The 27,534-nt window shown below is 59.6% G+C and overlaps 1 protein-coding gene and 1 long non-coding RNA gene across 5 annotated transcripts in view; one reads left to right on the forward strand and one right to left on the reverse strand.

Moving 5' to 3' along the window:
- Positions 1–157: 157 nt before the first annotated feature.
- On the reverse strand, positions 158–20,136 carry LOC120391461. Its single transcript, XR_005591336.1, has 4 exons — positions 20,049–20,136; positions 15,826–15,917; positions 5,966–6,088; positions 158–289 (listed from the first exon to the last, which is right to left on the reverse strand). It is a non-coding gene; the product is annotated as an uncharacterized LOC120391461 (long non-coding RNA).
- Positions 19,690–27,534, forward strand: part of LOC120391381 (adhesion G protein-coupled receptor E5-like) — a 73,212-nt gene continuing 65,367 nt past the window's right edge. For all 4 annotated transcript variants that reach the window (XM_039515021.1, XM_039515022.1, XM_039515020.1 and 1 more), the window contains exon 1: positions 19,690–19,821. In XM_039515021.1, the coding sequence (XP_039370955.1) occupies positions 19,791–19,821 (31 nt within the window). In that variant the 5' untranslated portion in view covers positions 19,690–19,790. The remainder of the gene's footprint in view (positions 19,822–27,534) is intronic.

Below are 27,534 nucleotides of genomic sequence, written 5' to 3' on the forward strand. Positions count from 1 at the left end.
TGAGCTCTGCTCCAGCCCCATTGACTGTTGGGGGGGGGGGCAGGTGAAGGGAACAAGGAGACCCCCTCCCCTTTTGATGAAGACAGGGGAAGGGATCGCAAAAACGAAGAGCAGATTTTTACAATCAAAACAAAAAAAAGAAAAAAATAACTTTTTGGCACAATTTTTATGTAATATATACATATAATGCGTCATTTCTGTGACTTTCTCAACATTCCCTTTTCCTGCTGGATAAGGTCCTTTTTTCATACATCTTGACATGGATCGGTCATTTTCTCACTCACTGCCACTGTGGAATTGTGGGTAAAAAAAATTTACTGTAAGACCCAAAGATGCTGTAACTGTAGGTTAGGAACATTGTTTGGGGTTTATTTTGCTTTTTTTCTGGCCGGGGCTGTTGGGTGTCGGGAGTTTTTAAGTCTATGGTTATTTACTTGCATCTCTCTGGGCTGGAAGGCATTTGATGGGGTCGAGTTGAAGGGCCAGGTGGGCGTGTGGCTCAGATTCATGGAGTGTGGAAGGGTTTCGCTTTCTGGTTCCTTTTCTCTCAGCCTGTGGAACTACTGGAGAGTGTGAGAGATCATGGGGGGTTTTAGGACGGTCCTGGGCTTCATCGGCTTGGATGTAGTGATTTAAACGTTGGATAGAAGGGTGGAGACATAAGGGGCAGGATCCCTAGCTGGTATGAATGGATGTTGCTCCATTGGGGTCCATGTAGCTATGCTTATTGACACCCCGCTGGGGATGGGGCCCAAGGAGCTTGGGAAACTCAAGCTCCCACTCCCAGTGGCCAGCAAACGCCCTGGGTGAACTGCAGGGTGTAGGTGACAAGTGGGTGATATTTACCGTGTTGCCCTGGCCAGTGGTCTCTGGCCAGACACAAGGCCAGCAAAGGGCTGGATAGGCCCTGAAAAGCTTTTCCCAGCTCTAGGCCTTGGTGGGGGTAGATGGACCACCCACTAGTGTCATTCCCCTGCCCCATGCAGACAGGGCCGGCGCTTCCATTAGGCGACCCTAGGCGGTCGCCTAGGGCACCAGGATTCGGGGGGGCGGCATTTTGTGCGCTCCCCACAGGGCACACGGGAGCTTCTGGTTCTGCTCCCGTCACGCCGCCGAAGAAGGACCTTCTGCCAACGTGCCACGGAAAACAGTGGCAGGCAATTGAGCAGCTCAATGACTGCCGCTGTCACCTGCGGAATTTCGGCAGAGGGTCCTTCTGCGACGCGATGGGAGTAGAACCAGAAGCTCCCATGTGTCCCGTGGAGAGTGCACAAAATGCCATCCCCTGAATTCTGCCTAGGGTGCCAGAAACCCTGGCGCTGCTCCTGCATGCAGAGCAACCAGCCCTCGCCCACCAGGGCCATCGCTGAGAGCTGAGCGCCTGTGAAACTCAGGGGTTTCAGCGCAGCCACCGTCCCACCTCGCCGGAGCAAAACCCACAGGCAGGATGGCTAGCAGCTCCCCGCCCAAGTGGCCAATAGGACAGCTGAGGCATGCAGGGAAACTGGCCTGCAAAGCCTCCTGGGATACTGAGGGCTGCTTCAGTGGCTGCGTTGGAGCTGTATGCCAGGCCACGGACCCGCCCAAGGTCCCACCTGAACACTGCGGCTTGCACCAGAGTCAATGCAGCGTCCAAGTCTGTTACTCTAGAACAGTGTTTCCCAAACGTGGGACAACACTTGTGTAGAGAAAGCCCCTAGCGGGGCCGAGCTGGTTTGTTTACCTGCTGTGTCCGGAGGTTCAGCAGCTCCCACTGGCTGCGGTTCGCTGCTCCAGGCCAATGGGAGCTGCTAGAAGTGGCGCGGGCCGAGGGACGGACTGGCTGTCGCTTCCAGCAGCTGCCATTGGCCTGGAGCAGCGAACTGCGGCCAGCGGGAGCCACGATCGGTCAGATCTGCGTACGCGGCAGGTAAACAAACCGGCCTGGCCTGCCAGGGGCTTTCCCTACATAAGTGGTGTCCCAAGTTTGGGAAACATCTCTCCAGGATATGTGAGTGTTTTATTCAACAACCCTCATTCCCCCCTCAGCCTCCTCCTTTTGTCCAATGCCCAGCAGAGCCTGAGCCGAGAGGGTGCAATGGGGGTGTCAGCTGCACAATCCCTTTTGCAGCTCTGGGATAACACAGCACAGCTTCTCCTGCCCGTCCTGGCCTTGGCATGGGAACAGCTCCAGTTCCCATTGCACTGAGGGGAGCCACTCCCAGCCACCCCCCAATGGGAACTGCCCATCAGTCCCCTGATGGGAGCTGGGCTGGGGTCTGGTCTCCAACCCTCATCTCCCAGTCTGCGCCAGGAGCCTGCATTTCACTCTCCCCGTCACAAGTGCAATGAGTTCGTTAGCTGAGCCGGGCTCAGCCCTGCTGGGCGGTGGGTTTTTCAGGACGCTGGGGGACGTTTAAGCAGCAGGTTTGTTCTCTTGCTGGGTGTTGCATTTGGAGGCTATTTGGAAGCTGAGTGTGGGGGCGATTGGAGCCGCGTGACTTTTGCGCCTATGACATCTTTGCAGGGCGATTGGGGGTCGGGGCAGCTGCCTCGCGACGCCTCCCAGGGAGCAGCCCGTCCAACCAGGGCTCGCGTCCGTGTCACGGCTGGATTTGGTTGCATGGGCTGTTGCTCTCCTGGGGCTTAGCGCCCAGATCCGCTCGGAGGGAGAGGTCAATTCTGCACCTCCTGTTCTGGGGGGGTTGGAAATTCCTCTGCTCACAACCCGGCAAACCAACCAGCCTTATGCCCTCCCGTCTCGCCCGTGGCTGGTGCCACCTGGACGTTTCTTCATCCGAGGTGCAGCCCTTCGGCAGGCCTAGCCCCACCCCCACCCCAAAACCAAAGACATACCCGGCGGAGCGAGGGGCTGGCTGCCTCCGGCTAGCGCTGGTGGGAGCCAACAGTGCTCGGGGCAGGGGGGCTCCAGGGTAGGCAGGTTATCGTGAGGGTGGGTAGAGCCTGTCACGGCCCAAATGAGCCCCCAGCAGCCCAGCTGGGCTGGGTCCCGTTGGCCTGAGCCCCATGAGCTGTAGCTGGATTAGCGCGTAATCCCGGGTCTTCATCGCCTTGCACTTAGTGCAGCCTTTACCCCCCGTGCCCACTGCGAGCGTGGGGGAGTGGCATGTGCCCACTGGCACTAGTAGCCACGCCCTGCGCCATGCGCGGCAGCAGCGCTCCGTCCCGCCCCAGCAGAGCGAGCTGAGAGCTATTGGTGGGTTTCCTCCGCGGGGCAGGGGCCCAGATAGTGCAGTGATGGCTCCTAACGTGCTCTGGCCAAAGAGACCCCAAGGCCAAAGTCACAGTGTGGGGGGATCCCGCGGCTGGGGTATTGCGGGGGGGGAGTCATGTCTTGGGGGGCAGTTCCTGGGGTATCGCAGGGGGGAGCAGTCATGTCTGTGGGGGGTGGTTGTGTCTCGGGGGTTACTGGGGTGCAACAGGGGGGTACACTTGTGTCTTGGGGGGGGTTCCTGTGGTATCACAGGGGGCTGCAGTTGTGTCTCAGGAGGGCGGTTCCTGGGGTATTTCAGGGTGGTGCAGTCGTGTATTGGGGGAGCGGTTCCTGGGGTATTGCAGGGGGTGCAGTCGTGTCTCACTGGGGTTACTGGGGTGCAACAGGGGGGTGCAGTCGTGTTTTCTACCAGAGTGGCTCTAATGTGGCTTCCTATCCAGGCCCTTGAGCTGATCTGGCACCGGTGCCCCTCCCCCATTTTTTTACATTTTGCTGATGCCTGCGGGACCCTTGTCACTTGGCTGCACTGGGGGTTGGCGCCAGCTCCCCATCTCTGGGTGGGGCCTTCGCAGGAACCCTCCTTTCAGTGCATCTCCCCGGCTCAGTGCATTTGACCGCGTCGCCCCCTGGTGGCTGGCAGCGGCTCTAACAGCCTCCTGCTGACCCTCAGCAGCATGTATCTGTTCCTGGGGTTTGTAGGGGGGGCGGGTTCTGGGGTGAAGGTCTCTGGGTCTAATCCCAGTGGTGACGGCAGCGTGGTCTGGGCTTGGACCCAACAGCCCCCCCACACCACCACCACCACCTCGCTGACTGATGAGCCAGCTCTGATCTGAGGGAGGGCAAGGGGGTGTCTGTCAGTGGGGGGTCAGGAGGACCCTGCCTGTGCTCCGATGTATTGAATGTTGCTCGCTCTCTTTCTACATGGCTCTTTTCATTTATCTGGGGGGGGTTAGCCCTTCTGAGAGTGGGATCGGGGGTGGGGGTACAGTGTATCGGGGGTGATTTGTGGGGGTGACCTCCCTTTAAGCCCCTCCACCCATCTCCCCCATTGGCCTCCACGCCCGCCAGCCTCTTATTTCATGGGTGGTAGGTCCTGGTAGGACACTCACCATTGGGGCAATCTCTCGCCCCTGTTCGGGGGGCTCCTCCTCTCTTGCTGGTAAACTGGCCCCCAGCCATGGGGAGCCCTGCTCTCCCAGCTCAGCCTGCCCCCCATCTCTTTGGGACCAGTGTTACGCTGAGGGCCTGGGCAAACTCCCAGCACCAGAGCCTTTAAAGTCAGGGAAGGGCCCCTTCCCTCATCCCCCAACCCATCCTGGCTGCCCCCCTCTGACCCACGCCCCAAACCCGTTCCCAGCCCCCAGCTGCAACTGAAGCCAGAGAGCCACAGAATCCTGCTGCCATCTGCACCACGGAATGAGCCCCCACCCCCTAGCCAGCCATGATCCCCACCCCGGTCAGTCCACCCCCTCAAATGCCTTTATTTATTGGGAAGGCGGAGCTTCAAGCTCTCCAATCAGCTTCCAACTCCAGCTCCGCCCACCAATGAGAAGCCTGTGCCTCCCCCTTTCCATGAGAGATCTCCTCTGTGATTGGCTAGCTGTTAGCCAATGGCTAGGAAGATGTGCTTATTTGGTGACTCCATTTCCCTTGGGGTCATGGGCCAAGTTGGGATGGAGCAGCTGCAGCCCCACAGAGTCCACAGCCCCCTGAGGGGGATTAGAACCTACGACTTGCTGAGCCTAAAGCCACCTGTGCAAATTCTGCACCCAGCCAGTAGGGGGCGGTGGTGCAGGCACCATCGCATTGCAGCAGGGAATGGGGGAGATGCTGCTGCCCCTCTCCTGCCCACCGCCCGTGGACAAGGTGTCTCTGAGCCCTTCCCTCACCAGGAGATGGCACAAGGTGGGGAACCCCATAGTCACACCACATGGCCAGCCACCCATGGGGACCCTCCTGGGGCCCTTCGGGCACCCAACCCTCCCCCCCTCCTTGAGCTGAGGGTGCAGCTCTCCCAGCTGGGAGCTAGTAGAAGGTTGTTGTCCTCATTAGTGGGTGTTTCCTCTGCCAGGCCCTATGGGTTTAGCTCCCCCTTTTCCCATCACACCCCTCGTTGGCCCAATGCCTCCCCGTGTTTCCAGGGCTGCCCAGTGGGTGCCTGCAGAATAGCGCCGCCCTCCTGCCTGCTGGGTCTTGGGAGGGGCCTTCCATGGCAGCCAGGGCTGGGGAGGAACCTGTCTAGATTTTCTGGTATCCTCAGCGCCACCTGGTGGTGACTAGAGAAACTCAAATACCAAATAATAAGAGCATCAGATCTACAGCAACCCAACTGAGCTCGGGGTCCCCATTGTGCTGGGTGCTGCACAGACCTACAAGACCCCCCCACACCCCTCCCCACACACACACCTCAAAGACCTGACTCTCTAGATAGCCAAGAGTTGGGGAAGGGAAACTGAGGCACAGAGCGGGGTGGTAACTTGCCAATGGGCAAAGCTGGAAACAGAACCCGGCCTAGTGCCTCATCCAAACTGCCCAGCCCTGGTTCCCATCGCCAACCCGCCTGGAGCCGCAGTGCATCCTGGCTGGCTGAAAAAAGCCAGAAGAGTCCCTGTGCCTTTAGACGTGACCTCGCCTCCCGCACCCCGCGTCACCCCAAACCACGGGCCAGTGAGATCCTCAGGGCTGCACACTACGGGCAACTATTTCCTGTGGGGAACTCAGCTTCCTTTGTGCGCTGGGGCCTGGTCTAACCTTGCTGCGTGTCGGTGGTTCCGATCTGTCTCCTCCCCGTCTGCGCTTTTCGTTCCTTCTTTTCTTTGGTTCTTTCCTGCTCTCTCTGTCTCTCACTTGGAATTCCGTTGCTCCTTCCTTCCTCTATTCAATATGCCAAACCAATTTTGGGTCGAGTGCATTAAACAGAACAAACGACAAAAGAATTATAACAATAACGACGATGCAGATCATTTAAAAAAAAAAAGAACAAAAAAATACAAAAAAATGGCAACTATTGTTGAGTTACAAACGAGAAATTCAAACAATAAAGGAAACAAGAGTTCTTGGAACCAAGGGGCTGAGAGCTGGGTGGTTTTGTTTCGGCGGGCGCGGCAGGCGGGGCAGGGGGTCGAATGGCGCGGTGGCAGGGCAATGAAATCCTGGGGGCAGGGATGGTGCCAGGGGAAGGTGCCAGGGAGTGGGGGGTGATGCCAGGGACTGGGGAGGGGATGCTTGAGGGGGTAGGGTGATGCCAGGGGGCTCAGGGGTGCGTGATCAGCTGTTAAGGGCTATTCCTTCCCCACCCCATTCTCTGTTCATTAGCCCCTTCTGTGTCAGCCCAGCATCTAGGGAGCCCCCTAGTGGTGGCCCGAGGACGCTGCTGAGCCAGAGAACAGCTAGGTTGGGTCAGGGTCCATCAGCCCCAAGACAGAATCCGCCTTTATGGTCACCGCCGGGGAGGCCAGGCTATTTCCACCACCAGGGGGCGCTGTGCATGTCCACACCTCAATCGCACCCATCCAGACAGACAGCTGTGGGGGGATGGGGGGGCTCGGGGCACAGGGTGGCCCCATCACTGTGGATGTGAATGAACGTGGTCCCCAGGGGTCAGTGCCCGGCATCGCCTCAGCCTGGTTCTGGTTTCCAGAGGCCCATTGGGAGCTGGCAGCCTGGCAGCCCCTCAGCTCCCCCCACCCCCACATTCTGGGAGCCCCGTCTCTGTGGCCCTGGCAGCCCTGGTGCCCCACTGTGCAGACCAAGGGGGCAGCTGCCACCTCCACACACCCTGGAGCTGAGACCCCCTCAAACTCATTTCATAGTCAGGCCTAGGCCCCATTCCCTGCCCTGAGTCTGTATCAGAGCCAGCGCCCCCTAGCGTGGCAGGGCCCTGTGTCCTATTCCCGCCCCCGAGCCAGGCTGAATTTGATAACAGTGATTAGATTGGGGATCGGGGCGGGGGGCTGGGAGTCAGGACTCCTGGGTTCTATCCCCAGCTCCAGGGAGGGGGAGATGAGACTGCGCCAGCCCCCTGCAGACAGCAGCTCACCTGCACCAGAATCAGCCCTGGTTTGGAACTGGGAGACTCCCAGGGAATTTGGGGGGGGGGATAGAAATTGCTGGGAGGGAAGGGGGGCTGTGTGAAAGGCCTTGGGGTCTCCATCCCACTTTCCTCTGCCGGCCAGGAGATGGCAGCAAACACCGGCGAGCAGGACCGGCCCTGCCAGGATGAGCCAGGAAGGGAGGGATGGATCAGATACCCCCCAGGCCTGGGCACGGCCAAGCTAGCAGCCCCCCCACCCTCCGCTGCTCCTGTCTCCCCCTCCCCTGAGGCACCCGTGGGGGCAGCTGGCAGGAGCTGGGGTCTGGAGGGTGGGGAACTGGCCTGGCAGGATGAATGGGGAGAGGATGGCAGATCTGTCTGTGCCACGTCCTTCTGTCCTTTGGGGGGGGGGGTGGTCTAGCCCCACCCTAACCACTAGACCTGCCTCCCTTCCATCCAGTGGGTCCCTGCCTCCCACCTCAGCCAGCAAGCAGCGGGACCTGAGCAAACGCCCCAGCGTGGGGGTGTGGGGCTCAGCCCCCTGCTCGGCGTGGCTGCTGCACGGCTGCCTTGGGGGCAGAGATTATCCCCATGCTAACTTGGCTCTAACTTGGGGGGTGACTCATTCAAACCATGGGCTGGGACTCAAGAGCTCTGGGGTCAGTTCTTGGCTCTGCCACTGACTTCCCTGAGTGACCTGGGTCAGTCCCTCTGCACAGGGCCGGTGCAACCATTTAGGTGACCTAGACGGTCACCTAGGGCGCTAGGAGTTGGGGGGCGCCATTTTCTTCGGCAGCGACCACGGCAGCCAGATCTTCGGCCGCCCCAGTCGCTGCCGGCATTTAGGCAGCGGGAGCTGGGGCGGGGGAGCGCAGGGAGGGCCACCTGCAGCAAGTAAGGGGTGCCTCAGGGTGGAAGAGGGGTGGGGAGCTGCTGCAAGGGGGTGCCTTAGGGTGGAGGGGGAGCTGCCATGGGGGCACCTCAGGGCGGGGGCGCGGCGGGGGGGAGGGCGCAAGGTGGAAGTTTCGCCTAGGGCGCAAAACATCCTTGCACCGACCCTGCCTCTGCACTGCAGGTTATCGTCCCTGGTTCGATGGGGAGCTCTTTGGGCAGGGACTGTGTGTCTGTGCAGAACTTGGCACCATGGGGGCCCTGATCTCAGCCGGGGTCTGCACAGCGCCCAGCACAATCAGGCCCTGATCTCAGTTCTCATCTGCCCCCTGTCTGGAGAGACACAGCAGGGTTCTGGCTCTGTGTGATCAATTCTATTGCCCCCCAGTGACCAGGACTGCTGTGTGGTTAAGAGACCTGCTGCTGCAAGCTGCTGAGGGAGCGCTCCCTGAGCTCAGCTGGGTTGGGACCCATCTCAATCTCCCCTTGTGGTCTCTGACTGGAGCTGTTATTTGTTTTCTTCATTTCCACACTGCTCTGTGTTGTTGCTCCATGGCTGTTCAGTAGCCCCTGCCCCCCGCCCCAGAGGTGGCTGCATCTCAGCGCCGGGCGAGGGATCCCTGTATAAACAGCCCCCGCGCCCCACCCCAGAGGTGGCTGCATCTCAGTGAGCTGAGAACTCATCCCTCTATAAACAGCCAGAAGTGTCCCTAGGTGCCGCGGCAGCCCCGGAGAGTTCTGAATGTCCCGGCCAAGAGCTGAGCCCAGGACAGCCCAGCTGGGAGCAGCAGCTGGGCCCATTGCCTGTCGCAGCCCCGCAGCCTGTGACAGGCCAGCGCTTCCGGTCCATGGGCCAGGCCCCCGGCTGGGGTAACTCCGTGTCACCCCCTGCAGCTCACAGCGCTCTGTCCAGAGCCCCGCTGGGGCCTGCTGCATGGCCCCTGATGGAGAGACAGCTGATTTCCACCAGCGGGGTCCCTGGCCCCATCGACACCAATTTCCACCAGTGGGGGCCCTGCTCTCTGCTCCCATCCCCACAGCCCGAGCACTGAACTTCGCTCCAAGATTGGCAGCAATAAAAACAGCCGGATCCTTAGATGGAAAAACAACCCCCCCGCCCCACCCTGCCACAGCCTATGGTCCCTGCATCTCTACAGCAAATTGCACAATATTTATGTGGGGTGGGGGCAGGGCCAGCTAGCCATGACATCGCAGTGGGGGAGCAGCAGAGCGTCCCTGAGGGCTGTATGCCTGCTGCACTCCACCCCCTGAGCTACAGGCGTCACTCCCTCAGCCAGCAGCTTGAGTTGGCTGTTATCCTCCATAGGGTGCAGGCACTGTGCACCGCCGTGTTCCCTCAGCGCTGTGACCCCCGTTGGTCTCCAGCCATTGTGGTGCAGAGGAATCCCCAGCAGTTGTGGCTCTCAGGGATCCCCCCACCCCAATCTGGACCTGTTCTCCAGATCAGGGCGCAGGTCTCCACCCACCTCCCAGGAATCACCCCACTGCTCGCTCGGGGGACAGCACCCCAATTCCCCAGCAGGGAGTGGGGCCGGGATCAGGTCCAGAGCGGAGGATGCTGGCGAATGCCCTCTGGCCAGACACAGAAGGGGAACAGTTGGGGAAAGCCCCATCCCAGAGCCCATGCCAGCTCGTCATCCTGCAGCCTGCCCCATGTGGACCCCCGCCTTCCTCCATGAGCCACGCCTCCATGGCCCCCACTTCCCCACTGGGGCTGCTGCCTGGGGCCCCCATTGTCAGCCACAAAAGAAGCAGCATTGCAAGGTCAGACCCCTCCGTACCAACAGCCCTGACCCTCTGGGCTACAGGGAACTTGCTGTGGGCCATATAGGGCATATGGCACATAGGTGGCATTCTGACTCTGTCCAGAAGGGGGCAGACTCGTGCTATAGCTCACACCCGCAGGGTGTCACAGCAGCTCACTGAGAGCCAGACCAGAAAATTCCCCCCTGAGCTAAACACCTTCCAGCACCCCTCTAAATTAAGAACTGCACTCACATGTGCCAGCCAGCCCGGGGGCAGGGTAGGAGTCAGGATGCCTGGGTCCTTTCTGCTGCTTTCTGAGCGCCCCATCCCCCACCAGCGTCTTTTTCACGTTTCCACCCAGGCAGGCAAAATTGCCAACTCAGCACAAGAAAAAAATAAACTCAGAGCGGAAAAAGCTCTTGTGTGGGTGAAGCTGGCGTGACGCAGATGGGGAGGGAGCTGGGGAGGGAGGGGGCTGAGGAAAGGTGGCAGTGCCAGGCCGCCCTCTGGAGATGTTTGTGTCTCTCCTTCGACAGGCACATGCACCTTCCCCTGTCACTGCAAAAGGGTTCTGGGGCCAGATCCCCAGCCGGTGTCAATGGGCCAGATCCCCAGCTGGTGTCAATGGGCGTCGTTCCATTGGACCCAATGAGCCAGGCCAGATCCCCAACTGGTGTCAATGGGCGTCTCTGCACTGCAGGGTGGGCTCTGGGGCACTTCGAGGGATGCTGCAGGTGCTGCTGGAAAGGCTGGTGGGGAGGAGATTGGGGGGGACTCGTCTTGCTGAGTCCATGTTAAACCTGATGGGCGCTGTGCTGCGGGGAGCAGGGTAGTGACTTGCGGGGGGGGCTCCCTCCTCGCAGTCAGTGCTGGCGCCAATGCCCCAGCATGGCACTAGGGGGCGCTGTGCTGCAGGGAACAGGACGGGGGTGAATGTCTCCTCATTAACCCTTCATCTCCTGGACAAATCCACATGTGCTGTGTCAGTCCTGTTGTTTCTCTTGACAGCTATTTTCAGGGGCACCTGCCTGGCTTTGCGCTACCAGCCAGTTCCATTCAGCCTGGACTGCAAATCGACAAGGGATTCTGCTTCACTCCCTGTCTTACTATGTTGCACCGTGTAGCTGTTAAACAGCCCCTGCGCCCCACCCCAGAGGCAGCTGCATCTTGGACTTAATGGACTTTGTGATTCTCCCTGGCCACCCCCCTTCTGGCAGTGAGTTGCCTAGTCTGCAGCTCAGCAAGTTCACCACCCAGCCCCCGGCGCATCTGTCCTAAAAACTCCCCCCAGCCTCTCCCCGGTGCCCCAGGTTGGCTCCCGATGCCAGCTGAGCCTGCGACCTGAGCAGTGTCAGAGCTCCCTGGGTCGCGCTGGCTCTGGGCAGGCGGGTGCCCGGGCGCAGGAGGCGGAGGGTGCAGGGCGAAGCAGGTAGTTGCTCGGTACGAGAGCTGGGCTATCCTGTACCGACCAGGTAGGGGAAAGCAGCAGGATGTGGGTTCTCGGGTCTGTGCACTGCATCGGGGAGCAGGTACAAACTGCCAGTTCAGCAAACAGCCACTGGAGCCCCAGAGCTCAGTGTAGGGCTCCGGGCCCCAGATCCCCACCCACTAGGGTTGAATTAGGGGCTTTGCACCCCAGACCCCCCCCCACTAGGGCTGAATTCAGGGCTCCAGACCCCAGACTCCCCCACAGTAGAGCCGAATTCAGGGCTCTGGCCCCAGGTCCCCCCAATCAGAGATGATTTTAGGGCTGTGGGCCCCAGAATCTCCCCCCTACCTGCGCACCAGAGCTGAATTCAGGCTCTGGGCCCCAGGTCCCTCCCTCCCCCCAGACCTGACTTTAGGGTTCTGGGTCCAAGCCGCCACCTCCTCCCATGCGCCCAGGTCCTGCCACACAGATAGTTCCCTGCCCCGAGGGCTCCCTGCCCCCTGCTGCTCCAGCCTGTGCCGCTGCCAAGCAGGCAAAGCAGAGCAGGACGAGTGAAGGTCTCCGCGGCGGCTGGGGGTGCAGGAGAGTCCTGCAGCGAGGTGGGGGCGGGGGGGTCAGAGGGCTGTGAGCGAGCAGGGCTCTGAACTGTCTGGGCCACAACTTCCCCACAAGACAAGAGCACCAGGGCCTCCGGGCCTCTGTGCAGCAGGGGGACGAGCTGCGCAGCCAGAGACGAGGGGAAGTGTCATGGGAAGGGCACCTGGCACTGGCATCCTGGCCAAGCAGCCCGGGGAAGCCGGCAAAGCCCAAGTCAGGGCTTGGATGGGAGACCTCGGAGTGCAGCAGGGATCAGGGTGGGGGTCCCTGGGGTGGGGATCTTGGGCATGGAGCTGAGAGCAGAGCCCCGGGCACAGGGCAGGAGTGAAGCTGAGTGGTGCTCCCTCCTCGCCCCTCTTAGGGGCTAGCCCAGGCCCCAGCTGTGCCTCCCCAAACATTCCTCCGTGCCCCCCTAGGAGGGCGTGCCCCACAGATTGGGGACCTGCGAACTCTCCCCTTCTCTTTGACCTGTGGGTGCTCAGCACCATTGAAAATTGAGCTGGGGTTATCAAGCCGTGCACCCCAAAAATGAAGGGTCTAGTTCTGAAAGCATCACCCGTTCTCCTGTGCCTCAGTTTCCCCTGCTATACCACAGCAAAGAGCCCTGCCCTGCCTGGCTTTGTGTCGCTCCTTGGGCAGGAAGGGCTGAGAAGGCAGCTCGCCATTAGCAAGCAATTGCACTGCAATGATCAAACAGCAGCTGTGAATCGCTAACGGTCGGTGCAGCATCCCCAGCTCTCGCCAGCCACACGACTTCACCCAGGGCTGGAGCCACTGTTCATCGGTCATCCCTGCAACCCTCTGATTGGCCGCCCTTCTCCACTTCCCCGCCTCCTGGGGAAGGGCAGCCAATCAGGGCTGTTGCAGGTTGCAGGCTGAGCTCTCTCTCCCTCTCTCCAAGGGCCAAGAGGAGTTTTGGGGTGGGGGAGGGGAAGCAGCGGACAATAGTCTCATTGGGCAGGAGGGAGCAGGAAGAGCCCAGCCACTCAGGGCAGCTCCATTCCCCCCTTCCCCTCCCATGAACAATGGATCAGTCCACTCTCCACTATTTACCCCTCCCCTCCTGTGAACAATGGGTCAGTCCGCTCTCTGCTCCACCCCCACCCCCTCTATCCTTGCAGCCCCTGGCAGGGGAAGGGGCTGTAGAAGGGGCCGGGCCGGCCCAGAATTAATTGATGACAATGCTGGAGACTGGAAACCTCTGCAGCATCAGCAGCCAATGAGCTCCTGCAGTGGGGCAGAATCACCAGTGTAACTGCCCCATATACACACCCTGGGGGGCAGGCAGAGTTCACACCCTGTAACTGGCCCCACACACACCTGGGGGGGACAGGGGGAGTTCACACCCTGTAATTGGCCCCACACATGCCTGGGGGGACGGGGGGAGTTCAAAATAACAACAAACCCCACACCACAATCTCATCTTTTTTTTTACTAAAATCTCCCGATTTGGGGGCCAAGCTCCTGATTTTGGGGTTTGTCTCACTTTATCTCCTGGTGCTGTTAGTGATCAGCTCCCACCCAGAGCAGAGAGAGCCTGACCCACCTGGCCTCTAGGGGGAGCTGTTTACTTGGTGACATATAATATCTGGTTAGTATCAAGCCTTGGTGATTATTTCCCATTAGCCCTGGCTGTTGCAGGCCCCACAGAGGCACCGACATGGCTCAGGCTGATGGTGTCAGGCTCTCGCTCACTCACCCCCTCTGTGTCGTTCTCTCACTCTGGGTGCAACTTCCTCAGCCGGTGCCGGCCTTATAAATGCTGCTATTTCCAGCCTGCCCCGCTTGTGCCCCGCCTCCCCGCACCGTGGCACCCATTGGCTCTATAAGAAAGAGGAACTGGTCTGGGCCACTGCGAGGGAACGTGGGTTTGAGGGAACAGGTTGTACTTCTAGGTTAAGTACAACTGTATAAACACACAATGCCACAAATGCAATTGTGTGACTGCAACCGTGCAAGATGCTGTAGCTACAGCTGTGCAAACACAATCTGCTGCAAGTACAACTGGACAACTGTCAAGATCTAGTGCAACCACCACGTAACTACAACCTTGCAGGCACAATCGGCTGCAAGGGCAACTAGAACCAGGGAAGTACGCTACACCACAACTACAACTGGGTAACGCCGGCAAGGCAGGCACACAATGCAGCAAGTACAATGGTGCAGCTGTACAAATGCTACACTACAGGTGCAACAGCTCCACTACAGCTGAACAAAAGCCCAATACTGCAAGTGCAATGGGACAATGGTGCAGTTAAAACCGCACAAGCACACAATGCTCCCAGTGTAACTGTGCAACTACCACCGTGCAACATGACACTGCAAGGAAAATTGCACAGCTGTGCAAGTGCACTATACTATAAGTGCAACCAGGCGAGCACCATACGCTGCAAATGCAATGGTGCGACTGCAAGCACCTTTCTGCTGAAAGTGCAATTGTACAACAACCTGGCAAGCTCACAAGTATAATGACAGCAGTGCAAGCACTGAAAGTACAAGTGTGCAAACACAATATGCTACCAGTGCAACCACACTAGGCTCCAAGGACACTGTGCAACTATAGATGTGCAAGCACAATACACGGCAGCTGCCTAAGCCCATTGCTCTGCAGGAGACTCGTTTGTGTCCAGCCCTTGTGCCCCGGCTGTGACTCTCAGCTGACCCACTAACAACACGCAGGCTGGTGTCCACACAACATCCTTTCCCACCTGCCTTGTCCTGGCTGCTGGAGTTTGTCCCAGTGCATTCTGGGAAACTCTAGGCTGCGATTGAGAATTACTTGCTCGCTTGGGTCCAGTCCCCCTCCCCCAATGCGGATTTAAGTATTTCTACAGAGCAGAGCGGCTCCAAGAGGAGTGGGTGAGAACACCCCAGCTCTGAATATCCCATAAGGGGCTTGCTTGGGAGCCCTGTGCTGCATCAGGCAGAGCGGAGATTAGAACCTGGGTCTCTCATATCCTGGAAGAGGCTCTGACCACTGGGATAAGTGGGGCAGCCCCCATGATGCTTTGTGCAGGACCCAATTTGGGCTGTAAACTAACTGGGAGGCAGATGGCAAATGAACAGAGCCCAGTGGTTCTGATTTTAGAGGATCGCCTGGTTTTCAAGCTGCGCTGGTGATTCTCTGAGGGGCTGAGGTGTGACGACCACATGCAGCACCGAGGAGACACAAACCTCCACCTTCCTTTCATCTACAGCCGATGGGCGGCTGGATTTCTGGGTGTGGGTTTGTACAGCACCTAGCACCGTTCGTACGTTCTAAAGCCAGACGGGACCAGGAGTCCTGAAGTCCCGCCTGCATAACGCAGGCCCTAGGACGTCCCCGGCTTAATTCCTGTGGGAACTGGAGCAGATCTGCTAGAGAAACATCCAGCCTTGATCTAAAAATAGCCAGCGAGGGAGAATCCACCATGGCCCTTGGTAAGCTGTTCCAAGGCTCTGTTCCCCACACTGAAAAATGTGCCCCTTATTTCCAGTCTGAGTGTGTCCAGCTTCAACTTCCAGCTTTGCTAGAGTGACGAGCACATGGTCAATATTTTGTTCCCCATAGAGGTACTTCTACACTGTGATCAAGTTGTCCCTTAACCTCTTTGTGGGGCTCAGGGAAGGGAGTGGGCTCTAGTGGTTAGAGCAGGAGGGGGCTGAGAATCAGGACTCCTGGGTTCCATTCCCAGTGCTGGGAGGGGAGTGGGGTCTAGTAGTTAGAGCAGGAGGGAGCTGGGAATCAGGACTCCTGGGTTCCATTCCCAGTGCTGGGAGGGGAGTGGGGTCTAGTGGTTAGGGCAGGAGGGGGCTGTGAGGCAGAACGACTAGACCCCACTCCTCTCCCAGAGCTGGTCCATGACTGGCGTTTCTACATGTACAGTATTAAAGAGAAATAATCCGTGAAGTTACCTGGATCTGAACTGGCCCCATTTGAGTCTGTCAGGGATGTACTCTGGTGCCCTGTATGTTGAAACTGTCACAGCTGCCTGTAGTGATAAGGACTCAAACAACAGAGAAATCATGACTAACCCCCGGCCCATGTAGTGCAGATCTTCCCCCAGATAAAGCAAACACTAAATGTGCAGCACTGGCTAGTTTTGGCCTCTCGGCCTGGGCTGTCACATGCTGTGTTGTTGTTCACACGCTATGGAAGTGCAGGGTGGGGACTAGGCACCCAGTTTATTTAATAAAACAAACTCTTCCCTCCCATCCGCACCAAGGAGCAGACAGGGCTGGAGCCATCCCTGCATCTCACTGGGGGATAAGGGGGCAGGGCAACGGGCTGATCAAAGGGATGATTTGGGGTGGGGTCTAGAGGTTAGAGCAGAGGGGCTAGGAGTCAGGACTCCTGGGTTCTATTATGATCCCATTCTCCTTCCAGAGCTGGGAATAGAACCCAGGAGTCCTGACACCAGCACACTCGCCCCGCCCCCACTTCTAGCCCAGCAGACCCCCTATGTCATTTGAACCAGAAACGTCGAAGATGCTGGACAAAATGAGACCCTGCTCCGCGCGGGTAGATAGATCCGATTTGTGGCTCTGATTTCCCAAGACTGCATCCCCCCGGCCCGTTTGTGGGATCCCCTGTTTCCCCCACCCCCCGGCTCCTGGGCGGGAGCTGCCAATGTGGCAGAGCAGGGCCGGCTCCAGGCACCAGCTCAGCAAGCAGGTGCTTGGGGCGGCTAAGGGGAGGAGGCAGCACGCTGGGTTTTTCGCAGTTTTTTTTTGTTGTTGTTCCACTGCTTGAGGCAGCAAAAACCCTGGAGCCGGCCCTGTGCCATGGACACGGGCTGAGCACGGCTACCAGAGGAAGGAGCCGGCCCACGCTCCAGCACCATAGTGGTGTGGCCCAGAGCCAGCGCCAGGGTGTCCGAGTGCCTGCACTGCAGCCGGCCCAGGGCAGCCACTTCCCCAGAACAACAGCAGGAGCCCACGAGTGAGGAGGGGCCCTGGTTTGTCGGCGCTTTCACTTCTCCTGCTCCTGATTTTCCTGCCCATTGTTCAGCTCGGGAGCCATCACCGACACTTCCTTTTGGCAGCGCAGCTGATATCCCAGGAGAGCCAGGGCACATGTCCAGCTGCATCCCCAGCCTGGTGCCAATGCCCTGGCTGAGCCCTGCCCCCATACACACCCCAGCCTGGCACCAGGGGGCGCTGTGCTGCTGGGGTGCTGCCCCCACTGCCCTGGCCGTGCCCCGTCCCCATACACACCCCAGCCTGGCACCAGGGGGCGCTGTGCTGCTGGGGTGCTGCCCCCACTGGCCTGGCTGTGCCCTGTCCCCAGACACACCCCAGCCTGGCACCAGGGGGCGCTGTGCTGCTGGGGTGCTGCCCCCAATGCCCTGGCTGTGCCCTGTCCCCATACACACCCCAGCCTGGCACCAGGGGGCGCTGTGCTGCTGGGGGTGCTGCCCCCAATGCCCTGGCTGTGCCCTGTCCCCATACACACCCCAGCCTGGCACCAGGGGGCGCTGTGCTGCTGGGGGTGCTGCCCCCACTGCCCTGGCTGTGCCCCGTCCCCATACACACCCCAGCCTGGCACCAGGGGGCGCTGTGCTGCTGGGGGTGCTGCCCCCAATGCCCTGGCTGTGCCCTGTCCCCATACACACCCCAGCCTGGCACCAGGGGGTGCTGTGCTGCTGGGGTGCTGCCCCCACTGCCCTGGTCACGTCCTCTCTAGTCACTGGGGCCCATCTCAGGATCGGGCCCATGGGTCTAGCCGCAGCGTTTGGCGCTCGTCTCTCATTGCTCTCGGCCTCTCTCGCTCCAGTGAAGCATGAACCCCTGGGGCCAGGCTGGTTTGTGGTTCGATTGCCTGGTTCCGGAGCAGCAGGGTCAGCGCCAATTCCCACCCCCCGGAATCCAGGCCGGCCGGGGAAACTGATCCCCTTGGCATGAAACTGCCCCTGGAAAAGCCCCGGGGCCGACTGGGGCAGGAGGGGGTTTGAGGAACTCCACAGAATGACAATCGCAATCAGGAAACCTGCCCCCGACTGGACGGGGCCCTGGGCACCCAGCCTCTAACCTAACCCTGGGGAGAGCCCTGCTGCTGGGGCCTGACCCCCAATACTGTGGGGAGAGGGCTGGGGGGGCACAGGAGATGGGGTGTATTTGAGCTGTTGGTGGGGGGGGGTCAGCGTACACTTGGGGGGTACCAGGGGTTGGGGTCTATTGATGGAGGGTCTATTCCAGCCCTGTCCCCCAACTTTGCTGATGCCCCTCAGTCCTGACTCACAGGCCCCTGCTATCCCAGCCCGGCGCCCCACAGCTGGACATTTCCCCCACCCCCATCCCCCCAGCTGATCTCACCCGCCAGTTCCTGTTTCTGCTGGGGCAATGTTTCCATGAGGTCTCTGGTGCCTGCCCAAGGGGTGGCCAGGATATCCTCGCAGTGACACAATCCCCCGGGCTCCAGCCACAGGGCCTCAGCAATCTGACCTGAACCACCCCCACCCCGCATCCCAAAGGGCATGACCCTGTCAAGCAGGAGGAAGCCTGTGGGGTGAGAGCAGGCTGGAGGTCAGGACTCCTGGGTTCTAGCTGCAGTTTGAGGAAGGAAGTGGGGTCTAGTGGTTAGAGCAGGGGGGACCTTGGCATCAGGACTCATGGGTTCTATTCCCTTCTTAACCATCTCTCTCTCTCGTCCTGAATAGCATCACACTGGACGGCCACATTGCCCCTGTATCAGTATCGCAGCCCAATATCTGAACCCTGGGATGCTCTTGTCTTCCCCACTCTCCTGTGGCAGGGAGTTCCCCGGGTTAACAACACAAGGCTGAAGGGATTTACAGGTAATGGTGCGGGTGAGTGCAGGACGTGAGCTCCCAGCCAAGCACAGATCTGCCCCAGGACTTGGATCTGGCCCCAGCTGGGCTGGAATGTCGGCAGCTCTTCAGCTGTTGGGCTCCAAGGGGAAAAGCAGCCCCCGGCTGCCCGGCCCTGCTAATCTGGGCTCTGCACCGTGCTGGGGCTGCGTTCCAGGAGGCACGAGAGGGGACAACAGGGGTGTATGGGGGGGGCACAGACAGGAGCAGAGGCGGCATGGGGTGGAGATAAGCTTGGGGCTGGGGGCCGGGCTGTTACGGGCCCTGCTGGGTCATTCCTGGGGCCATCTCAGGGGAAGTGTCCAGGGGTCGGGGTGTCTCTGGTCCAAAGAAGGAGCCCGGGGCCTGGGGAGTTTAGAGCAGTGTCTGTGTGTGTCAGAGTGGGTGGGAGCCCAGCACGTTGGTCTCCAAGGCAGATATCCCCATATACACCGGACCCCTCCCTCCCAGCCAACCTCCCTCAATCCGCCACACACCCCTCCATCCACTCACCCACCCCACCCCGCCATCCCCACCTCCCTCCAGTCCCACACCCCTCCCCCCTCCATCAATCTATCCAGCCTCCCCCTACACCCATCCAGCTCCCTGCGCCATCCCGCTAACCCCAGGAAGGGGGGCTCCTTCTGCCCCCCACTCTGCACCTCGGGACTGGGGCAGACACCCGCTGTAGCAGCCCCCGGGACGCCCCGATTGCCCCATGTGGCTGCCTGGTCGGGAGCAGCTGTGTAAACGGGAACCGAATCCATGCCCCGCCCCCGCGAGCCCCCCTGGGATGGGGGCTCAGCCCAGACCGGGGTCTGTCATTTACTGGGAGCCCCTGGTTAAAATATTGCCCGCACCTGCCTGTCAGCTGCCCCCCTTTTCTGACACCCCCATGGCTCCTCCGAGCTCTCCCCGTCCCATCTCCCCACACAAAGCCCTCCCCTCCCCCCGTCTCATCCTTCCTGGGCGGGGCCCCCCGCCCCCCATGGAGCCGGCCCTGGCTCGGGGGCGCTGCCCTCTGGCTGCAGCTCGGTGCGCGCCGCTCGCTGGACTCCCTCGCCCCGCAGCATGGACCCGGCTCGCCGCCTGCTGCCCCTCGGTGAGCCCCCGACCCCGGCCCCGCCGCCCGGCTGCACCATGTGCTCGGCCCGGGCAGCTGCTCCCTGCGCGCGTTGCTGAGCTCGGGTCCCCGGGAGTGACTCCGGAGTCGCTCCGCCGTGGCTGCCGGCGGGCTCCGGCCCCCGGTAGAGCTGGGATCCCCGCGGGCTGGGCCCCGAGTCCGACCTGGGGCCCGTGGGGGGTGGGCCCGATTCTGACGCCACTTACTGTGGTGTGAATCCCCGGGGCGGGTCCCCGGCTGGTGTGTTTTGCTGCCCGGACTCCCGGGGAATGACGCTCATTTACACCCGCTGCCTTGACAGTGTCGTGACCGAGTGAGGGCAGGATCGGGCCCAGCCATTGCCGCCGGGGGCTGATTCTCCCCCCCCCCCGGTGGAAATCTGGAGCAACTGGGCCCGATTCTGCTCCTACAACTTTCCCCTTGTGTGACTCCAGGGGAGTGACTCCTGGATCCCGTGCTGGTGTGAATGGGACCAGGACACTTGTCTCTGGCGGGGCAGGGATCTGCTGGGCTCTCCCGGGCACTAGTGGATTGTGCTATTTGTCCGGCTGGGCTGGGCTCCTCTCTGACACCCTGGGGAGCAGCGGGTTATGGGTGTGTGTGTGTCACAGGTTGTCCCATCCTGGCTTGTACTCCAGAGAGAGATGATCCTTCTTTGACAGAGAGGCCAGGTGGTTTCTCCAGGCTCCTGGCAAGATGGTTCTGGTGCTGGGAAGTGAACCCAGGAGTCCTGGCTTCCAACCCTCCAGCTCTAACTACTAGACCCTGTTCCCTCAGGCTGCAGAAGCAGGGTTTATAAACTGATTCCCCCGGGTTTGTAAACTGTGCTGTCCGGGGTGGACTTTACACCAGGGACGGAGAGGCCCAGTGACCAGGTTTGAAAGCCTTTTGGGGACCCTTTTGGGGTGATCAGGCTTTGCATTTCCCCCAGGGGGGAATCGTTGGGTATGAGGCACTATCAGAGCGGGGGGGGGGGGGTGCTGGTGTTGTCTGTGGGCTGCTCCTCCGAACCCTCAGACGAGTCCTGAGTGGTTAATGACAGTGCAGAAGGCTGGATGCAATTGCCTGCATGTGTCCTGGCTCTGTCCCCCTCTGGGCCTGATCCTGTCCCCACTGGAGACAAGGCCAGGTCTACCCTTGGCCTGCACTGTCAGCACATCCCAGGTGGAGATGCCCCAAAGCCCCCACCCCCACCCCCTTCTCAGCTGTTCCGGTCACGGGTCGTCCTGGGTCCAGTCAGGCCCCCCCTCCGAGCTTCATCCAGACTTGATCTGATCTTTGGGGGCAGGGGAAGTTCCAGGGTCACCTTCCCCACCCCCACCAGCCACTGATGCATCCGCAGTCGCATCCCCTTTGGGCTGTGGGTGGTGCTGGAGCGTGGGATTCACCTCGGAGCTGGGAGCTGCAGCATCGGGAGCTGGGTGCCTGGTGTCCTGGGGTTCAGAGGAGGCTGGATGGGGAGGGAGCGGGTTGGAATGTGGGTCGGGGTCCTTTGCTTTGGGGTGTTTGAAGTCTTCAGCTTCTGTATGAGGAGAGATTAATAAGACTGGGACTTTTCAGCCTGGAAAAGAGACAGCTAAGGGGAGATATGACTGAGGTCTATAAAATCATGACTGGTGTGGAGAAAGTAGATAAGGACGGGTTGTTTACTACTTCTCATAACACAAGAACTAGGGGTCACCAAATGAAATGAATAGGCAGCAGATTGAAAACAAACAACAGGAAGTATTTCTTCACACAACGCACAGTCAACCTGTGGAACTCCTTGCCAGAGGATGGTGTGAAGGCCAAGACCATAACAGGGTTCAAAAGAGAACTAGATACATTCATGGAGGACAGATCCATCAATGGCTATTAGCCAGGATGGGCAGGGATGGTGTCCCTAGGCTCTGTTTGCCAGAAGCTGGGAATGAGTGACAGGGGAAGGATCACTTGGTGATAACCTGTTCTGTTCATTCCCTCTGGGCCACGTGGCATTGGCCACTGTCGGAAGACAGGATACTGGGCTGGATGGACCTTTGGTCTGACCCAGTAGGGCCGTTCTTATGTCTTTCACTTAAAGGAGCATTTGCCTGGCTTTAGATGCCGTCAGGGCTAGAAGCAAACCTAGGACTCCTGGGTTCTATCCCGGCAGTGGGAGGGGAGTGGGGTCTAGTGGCTAGAGCAGGGGAGCCTGGGCCCGGACTCCTGGGTTCTATCCCCACAGCTGGGGAAGGGGTGTTGGCCAAGAGTTCTTGTCTAAGTGGCTGGCTATACGAAGGGCTGGATCCTGTTGGGTGCTCAGTGCCCCACTCCTATGTCCTGGGGCGGGGGTGCCACGCCTGTGATGCCAGCATAGGAGCCTCGTTTTCAGAAATATTTCTGTCCATGTTGTGCCAAGTAATTAATAAAATGGAGCATTCCTTGCCCTGCTTGGCCCTGCCAGTCCAGCCACCCTCTGGGGAAGGAGGGAGGGAGAGGGAGACATCAGTGCTGCCCTGGGTCTGTGCCCACCCACCTTCCCAGAGCTTTGGGGAATCTGCTTTTCAATCCAGATTTAGGCTCCTGAAATGAGAAGCCTGACTTACAAAGGGGCTGTGATTTGTAGGCAGGCAGCGCCGTCTAGTCAACAGAGTGTCGGGGTGGGAGTCAGAACACCTGGGTTCTTTCCACTGATTTGGCAACTCGCTTCCCTGCTCCGTGCCTCAGTTTCCCCACTTGTCTTTTGTCAGTTGAGACTGGGAGCCCTTTGGGGCAGGGGCTGTCTCTCGCTGTGGGTCAGTGCCACGCCTGTTGCGATGGAGACCCCAATCTTGGCTGGGGTCTGTGCAGCCCCTGGCAGAATAGGGCCTCAATTTTGGTGAGGGCTGATACCATAATTCACTTAATAACGAGCATTCCCAGATCCTGCAGAATCTGGGCATAACCAGCCAGCCAGGCCAGCTATTTTAGGAGCCTTGATATGGATTTAGGTGCCAGCTTTTAGGTGCCCAAGTTTGGCACGTGGCTCCCCAGCTGGAGGCTGGATCCTGCACTGCATGTTCCAACTCAGCTCCCGTTGGAGGCAGGCGCTGTCCTGCTGGTGCGATGGGCTCAGGATTGGATCCAGGGGTAGTTTGGGCTCCTGTAGCTGCTGTTATCTTTGATGCCTCCTTAGATCTGTGTGGCACAGCCCAGCTGGCAGCAGCTCTGTGGCACAGGTGCCCGAGTGGTTCAGGGGCTATGCTGGCACAGGGAAAATCCAGCTTCAGTTCTCAGCTCTGGCACTGAATCGCTCTGTGCCTCAGTTTCCACAGCAGTAAAATGGGGCAAATGGTCCTTCACTTGCCTTGTCTGTTTGGGTCATTGGCTCTCAATGCCAAGGCTTGTAGGTGCCAAGCTTGGTACAATGGGGCCTTGGTGCCACAGCAGTATGGCTAATAAATGCCAGCTGTGCTTGTGACGGTGGGGTTGCATGACAGCCGTTTGTTAGATCAGTGGCTTTGTTTTTTTACGTTTGATTTCCTGGCTTCATAAAATGTCGGGGGGGAGATAATATGGAGCAAAGAGCCAATGATAATATGGAGCAAAGAGCCAAAGACTCCTGTTCCTGGCTCTGGAAGGGGAGTGGGGTCTAGTGGTTAGAGAAGGGAGCTGGGAGCCAGGACTCCTGGGTTCTCTTCCCAGCTGCCATTTGCTCTGAGACAGTGGGTGAGTTGTCGCTTAGTGCCTCAGTTTCCCCACCTGTAAAATGGGGCTGGTGGCAGCTCTTTCTCAGCAGTGGGGCCGTGTGGGCTGTGAATGCCCATGAGGCGCTTTAGGGCTGGATGGGGCCGAAGTGCCGCCAATGCGCCATCAGGGAGGGGCCGGCAGCGCTCGTGTCCGGGTGTCGGCCTTGGCCTGGCAGCATCTCTCCCCATCGCCCCTTGGCTGGCAGGGCTGTAACGCGAGAACTGACGGAGCGAACGTGTCTAGTCTCACCAGCGTCCTGAGCTACGGGCCTGGGTGGGAACTGAGCTGCCGGGATCTGTCAGCAGATTCCTCCTTGGCCTGTCTCCTCTTTGCCAGGGGCCGTGGTTCTGGTACAGTGGGGACCTGTCCCAGGCTAAGCGCTACCATAATACACGTAATACTAACTCCAGCCTTGCTGCCCCAAGCCTTGAAGCATTGAGACAGGCTCTCGAAAATCCCAAGTGGCTTGAAGAAGATAGTAAGATCGCAATGTTGGGTTCCTTGTGGCCTCGTAGCCCTCTGGGGGGTGTCACATTTCTGAGCTCCACTCTGCCATCCGGAGGGTTAGAAACTTGCTTTTAATTTGAGCCCAGATCTTCACAATCCCAGGAGCCCAGAAGCTGGGGCTTTAAAAAAAGCAACAATTGTCACTAGGGCGATGGTAAAATTGCAAGTGTCGGCAGCACCGTGACGCCCTTTGTCTCCTGTATCGGGACCTGGAGCTTTGGAAGAAATGGCTGGCTGGGGGTCGGGGTGGGGATTGGTTGTATCTCAGGGGCTGGGGGTTGGGGGAGGGGCACCTCATATCTTGTGGGGGGAGTTGGCGGATGAGTTAACCTGGCGGGGGGGAAGCGGGCTCTGTTTTGCCGGGTGAGGCGTTGCGCGGCTGATTTCGAAATCAAGAGCAAAACCGAAAGGCGGGTGCTGAGTTGTGGGGAAATGGTGAGAGGTCTGGGAAATGACGGGTCCTGTAACCTCTCCTCATCCCCCCCAAAAAAACCCTCGTCTTGTGCCAGGGCTGGCACCTGGGCAGAGTGAGCATGAGCCAGCGTGTGCGGGGGGGTAAATTCTCCCAGGTCACCATGGCAGCAGCGCAGGCACCGCCCCCCCACTTGGTGCTGGTGGAATTGATGACACAAGGGGCAGATCAGTGGTGGATCGGGCCCACCTGGGGGATCAGGCCCCCGTTGTGAGATGTGGGGGCTGGGCAGAAATGCAGATACAGTATCCGGGGGGGGGGGCAGTTCTCCGGGTCCCTGCAGGATTACGCAGTAGCAGCGAGATGCTGAGGTGACAGCGATTCCTGGAAACTACCCAGGGCAGAGGAAAGCACAGGGGGGCCAGAGCCCGGCTGGTGTGAATCGGCCTCCTTCCACTAAGCTCACTAGGGCTAGACCAGTTTACACCAGCTGGGACCTTGCCCAGAACGTCAGGGGCTGATTCCAAGAAGAGGGGTGGAAGTGTCCCCTTTGAGAGGGGACTGGTGTCCAGTGGAGGAGAGCCAGGACTCCTGGGTTCTAGCCCCAGCTCCAGGAGGGCAGTGCGGTGTAGCGGTTAGAACAGGGGATGCTGGGAGCCGGGGCTCCTGTATCTAGCCCCAGCTCTGGGAGGGCAGTGTGGTGTAGTGGTTAGAGCAGGGCTCCCTGCACAGGGCTGTGGTTTGAAGCAGCAGCAGCAAGACTGGGCTCCTGAGGGGTGCAGAGGCAGGGAAAAGTGCAGTGAGTTTCCTGCCTCTTTAGAGGAGCAGGGACTTTCCAGGGGCAGCTGCGTCGGGGGAGGGGGCGCTGCATCAGCTGCTGCCGCCCCCGCCTAGGCCGGGTGCATGGAGGGGCCACTCAGATCTGCTCGGCTGGGAACACCGGGCCGGGCCGGGGGAGTCGCTGCTTGGTGTGTGGCTGGGAATGTGGGACCAGGGGGGCTGGGGGAAGCTGTTGCCTCCCACGGGCCAGCACTCCGGGGGGGGCAGGGGATTGCCCTGGGGTGTTCCCTGGGCAGGATGACACGTGGCTTTCACTCTGCGTCACCCGCCCAGCTCAGGGTTTCCCCCCTGACCCTCCTGAGAGTGGTGGGGCTGCTCCGGAGCTCCCACGTCCCAGGCAAACAGCACCTCGCTGGGCACGTTTGCCAGCCTGTGAGCTGCGTGTGTGTGGGCTGGTGGGTGGAGGAGGGGGGGCTGGGGGCTGGGGCTGACTCCTGGCTGCTCTGGGGGAGGAGGTTACACCAGGGCCAGGATCTGGCTGAGCGAGCAGATGAAAGACGTTTCTCCCTTACAGAGGTGTCACTCCAGTGAGGCCAGATCCCAGCTGGTGTAAACTGGCCATCGCTCCTTGGGAGTCAGTGAGGCCGGACTCTGTAGCTCCCATCGACTTCAATGCACTTACCCCGATTCCAGCAGCTGAGGCTCCGCCCCAGAGCCCGATCTGTGCCGTGTGCTCTAACCTGCTCCCAGCGGCCGGGGCTCTGCCCTCCTGGCCTTCCCGGTGTCTCCGCTTAGCCCCATTCCCTTGGAGCCCTCACCTGTCTCCTCTGCCCCCAGCCGGGGATATTTCCTGCCTCCAGCTGCCTTGTTCATTTCAGGGGCCTGAGTATTAATAGGAGACCGGGGAGGATTTTGTCAGCCGGCATCTAGCTCTGCCCACGTGTCCAGCGCCCGGCATTCTGCTCGGTGGGAAGGAAAGCGGGGACGGGGGAGGTCTCCATTGTTATCAGTGGGAGCCTCTGGCCCGATCCTCTTCTTATTGCCCCTCCACATAATCCAGAGTCACTCCAGTTATGCCAGTGGATTCACACTGTTGTACTAACCAGTGTCTGGTTTGGCTATCACATTCTTAGTACTTAGATTACAGAAACTCAGAGACCCCACTCAAGATCAGAGGCCCCCGTTGTCATGTGTGCTGCACAGATCCTGCCCAAGATCTAGGGGTTCCAAATGTGGTGGGTGCTGCACAGACACCTAAGAGAGACAGCCCCTGCCTTGAAGTGCTCGCAATAGACATTGATGATGTGTGGGGAGGGGGGAAGTGACTTGCCCAAGGTCACCCAACAAGCTAGTGGCAGAGGTGGGACTAGAACCTAGGTATCCTGACCCATAGGCTTGTGGCCGAGCTGGTAGGCGGTGCTGCTTCCAGCCAGCATTACGCTCTGATGTTACTAGTAAAGTGGAATGACTCCTCCGTATGTTCCCAGGGTTAAAAATGAGGCAATGGGGTCAGGTCCCCAGCAGATGTACAGTGACCCCACTGACTCCAATGGAGCGATGCTGATTGACCCCACCTGGGAACCTGGCCCATTGACCCCAGCTGGGCTCTGGACTGGCGCTGCAGGGACGCAGATCTTAACCTTTCCCGGGGACGCCTGCCGTCTAGTGGAATTCAAAGGATGCCTTTCAGCTCCCCCCACACCAGCCAAATGTCGTGGTTTTACAACCGCAATGTCCCCGTTCACGTGTGTTTTTTCCTCTCCGCTGTTGCTGAGCGACAGATCCATGCAAACACTGAGGAGACTGACGGGCAGGCTGGGTTTCTGACACGACCTCAGAATAAGGAACAGGCTGGGGCCGGAGGGCCAGGAGAGGCCGTGAAACAGGCAGGATGCAAAGTGCCGGCAAAGGCACCAAGAGGCAGATTTGTAAAAGGTTTTGGGGCCAAATTCCCCAGTGGCCCAAACACACCCCCCCCTCCCGCCATGCTTGGATCTCATTGGCCAATCCAGCTCTAAGAGCCTGTCTTCCCTAGTGAGTTAACAGGAGACACAGCTCCCCCTAACTCAACCCCTGTCCGCACACTAACACCTTGGTGTGGGGCTGTGGTGCCTCCTAGTGGTTAGAGCTGAGGGGGAGTCAGCCTTGCACCAATCCCCGGCCTCTGGGTGTCCTCACACACCCTGGCACTAGCACCAGGGTCCCTCACAACAGCTGCCGTAGGGCCAGGCTCCCTAGTGGGACAGGCTCTGTGCTCAGCACTTGTTGCTGGGATGACCTCAGCGAGCCCTGTTAGCAACCGG

This window comes from Mauremys reevesii, linkage group 25 (assembly GCF_016161935.1).
Source record: "Mauremys reevesii isolate NIE-2019 linkage group 25, ASM1616193v1, whole genome shotgun sequence".
NCBI classification, from domain to species: Eukaryota; Metazoa; Chordata; order Testudines; family Geoemydidae; genus Mauremys; species Mauremys reevesii.